The sequence below is a fragment of the Charadrius vociferus genome, unplaced genomic scaffold (assembly GCF_000708025.1).
Source record: "Charadrius vociferus isolate BGI_N301 unplaced genomic scaffold, ASM70802v2 scaffold2185, whole genome shotgun sequence".
In the NCBI taxonomy this organism is placed as follows: domain Eukaryota; kingdom Metazoa; phylum Chordata; class Aves; order Charadriiformes; family Charadriidae; genus Charadrius; species Charadrius vociferus.
In genome coordinates, this window is record NW_009648634.1 from 42,594 (window position 1) to 43,930 (window position 1,337).

At 65.4% G+C, this 1,337-nt stretch overlaps 1 protein-coding gene across 1 annotated transcript in view; it reads left to right on the forward strand.

The window, feature by feature from the left end:
* The window catches only part of FIBCD1 (fibrinogen C domain containing 1), a 12,810-nt gene that overhangs the window by 5,750 nt on the left and 5,723 nt on the right, over window positions 1-1,337 (forward strand). Inside the window, exon 4 of the mRNA XM_009886226.1 lies at window positions 161-297. Within this exon, the coding sequence (XP_009884528.1) occupies window positions 161-297 (137 nt within the window). The remainder of the gene's footprint in view (window positions 1-160; window positions 298-1,337) is intronic.

The following is a 1,337-nucleotide window of genomic DNA, read 5'->3' on the forward strand; positions in this document are numbered from 1 at the left end:
GCATCGGAGGGGAAAGGAGAGAAAGAGCAAGGCAGCACCGCGCCGCCAACTAGAGCTGGCAGCAAGGTTGAGAGCCTGAAAGAAATGGCAAGACATTAAATTAGATCATTAATTAACCAGCTTTCCTCTCGTCCCACCCCATCCCGATGCCACGCTGCAGGCTCCCGGCCCCGAGACTGCTTTGACATCTATGTGAGCGGACAGCAAGAGGATGGGATTTACTCCATCTTCCCCACGCACTATCCCTCTGGCTTCCAGGTCTACTGCGACATGACGACCGACGGGGGCGGCTGGACGGTGAGCTGCCGCCATGCTGGGGACCACTGGGTGATGCCACCACCAGCCACGGGCTGTCCCTGCACTGGGGTGCCAGGGGTGGGAGATGTCACTCTCGGCACTTGGATGTGACATCGGGATGGGGGATAAGTACTAATGGGGTCTGGCGGTGCACAGCGTGCCCAGTCCTGCAGGGAAGGAAGCAAACGGGCTGGTCCGCGTTCCCCGTGCCAGCGGCATAGCAGAGCTGCCCGGTGCTGCCGGCCGGAGCCCTGTGCCGGAGCCCGGCCACCCACCCCGGGTTTGGGGAGCTTGGCTGGAGCTGGAGGGTGGTTTCAGGTGGGGAGTTGGATGCCATGGTTGGAGTTTGTCCTTCTCGGCGGGGCCGGTGCTCAGCTGGGGCATGGCATAGCTGCAGTTGTGCCATGGGGCGAATGGCTGGGCTTTGCCCCGTCCTGGTAGTCCCGGTGAGCTGGGGCTGGGGCTCAGGCCGGACCCCAAACCCAGCATGTTTCGGCTCGTCTAACACGAGGGTGCCTGGGGCACCTCCGATGCCGTGCTGATTCACTCACTCCCCGGCCGCCCTGTCCGATTCGCTTTGCCGTGGCGGCTGCAACAGCCCCGTAATCACAGTAATGGGGGCAGGGAGCAGGGGGGACACGGCACTGGCGGCCCCAAGCACAGACACCCCCCTCGCCCTGGGGTCCCTACCCAGGAGGGCATCGCTCAGGGTGCCAGCAGGGCAGCGAGGGGTCCCCGGGGAGGTGGTGGGGGGCTCACCGGGACACGGGGGCAGGCAGCCTCTCCCCCGAGGCCGCCCTGGGTGAGCCGAGCCGGCCAGTGCCCCTCCAGCTGGGTGCTCTAGGAAACAAATCCCCACGATCTGATTCCCCTAAGCAGCTTTGAGCAGTGCCGGGAGGGAGCTTAGCCCCCCTGCCCTTGGGGGGCTGATGAGCCTTCGGCCTCGGTCTGCCCGGAGCCCACCCCGAGCAGCAGCCACCTCTCGTGCACAGGGTGGTACCAGCAGCTCCAGCGGGGAAACTGAGGCACGGCACAGCCCC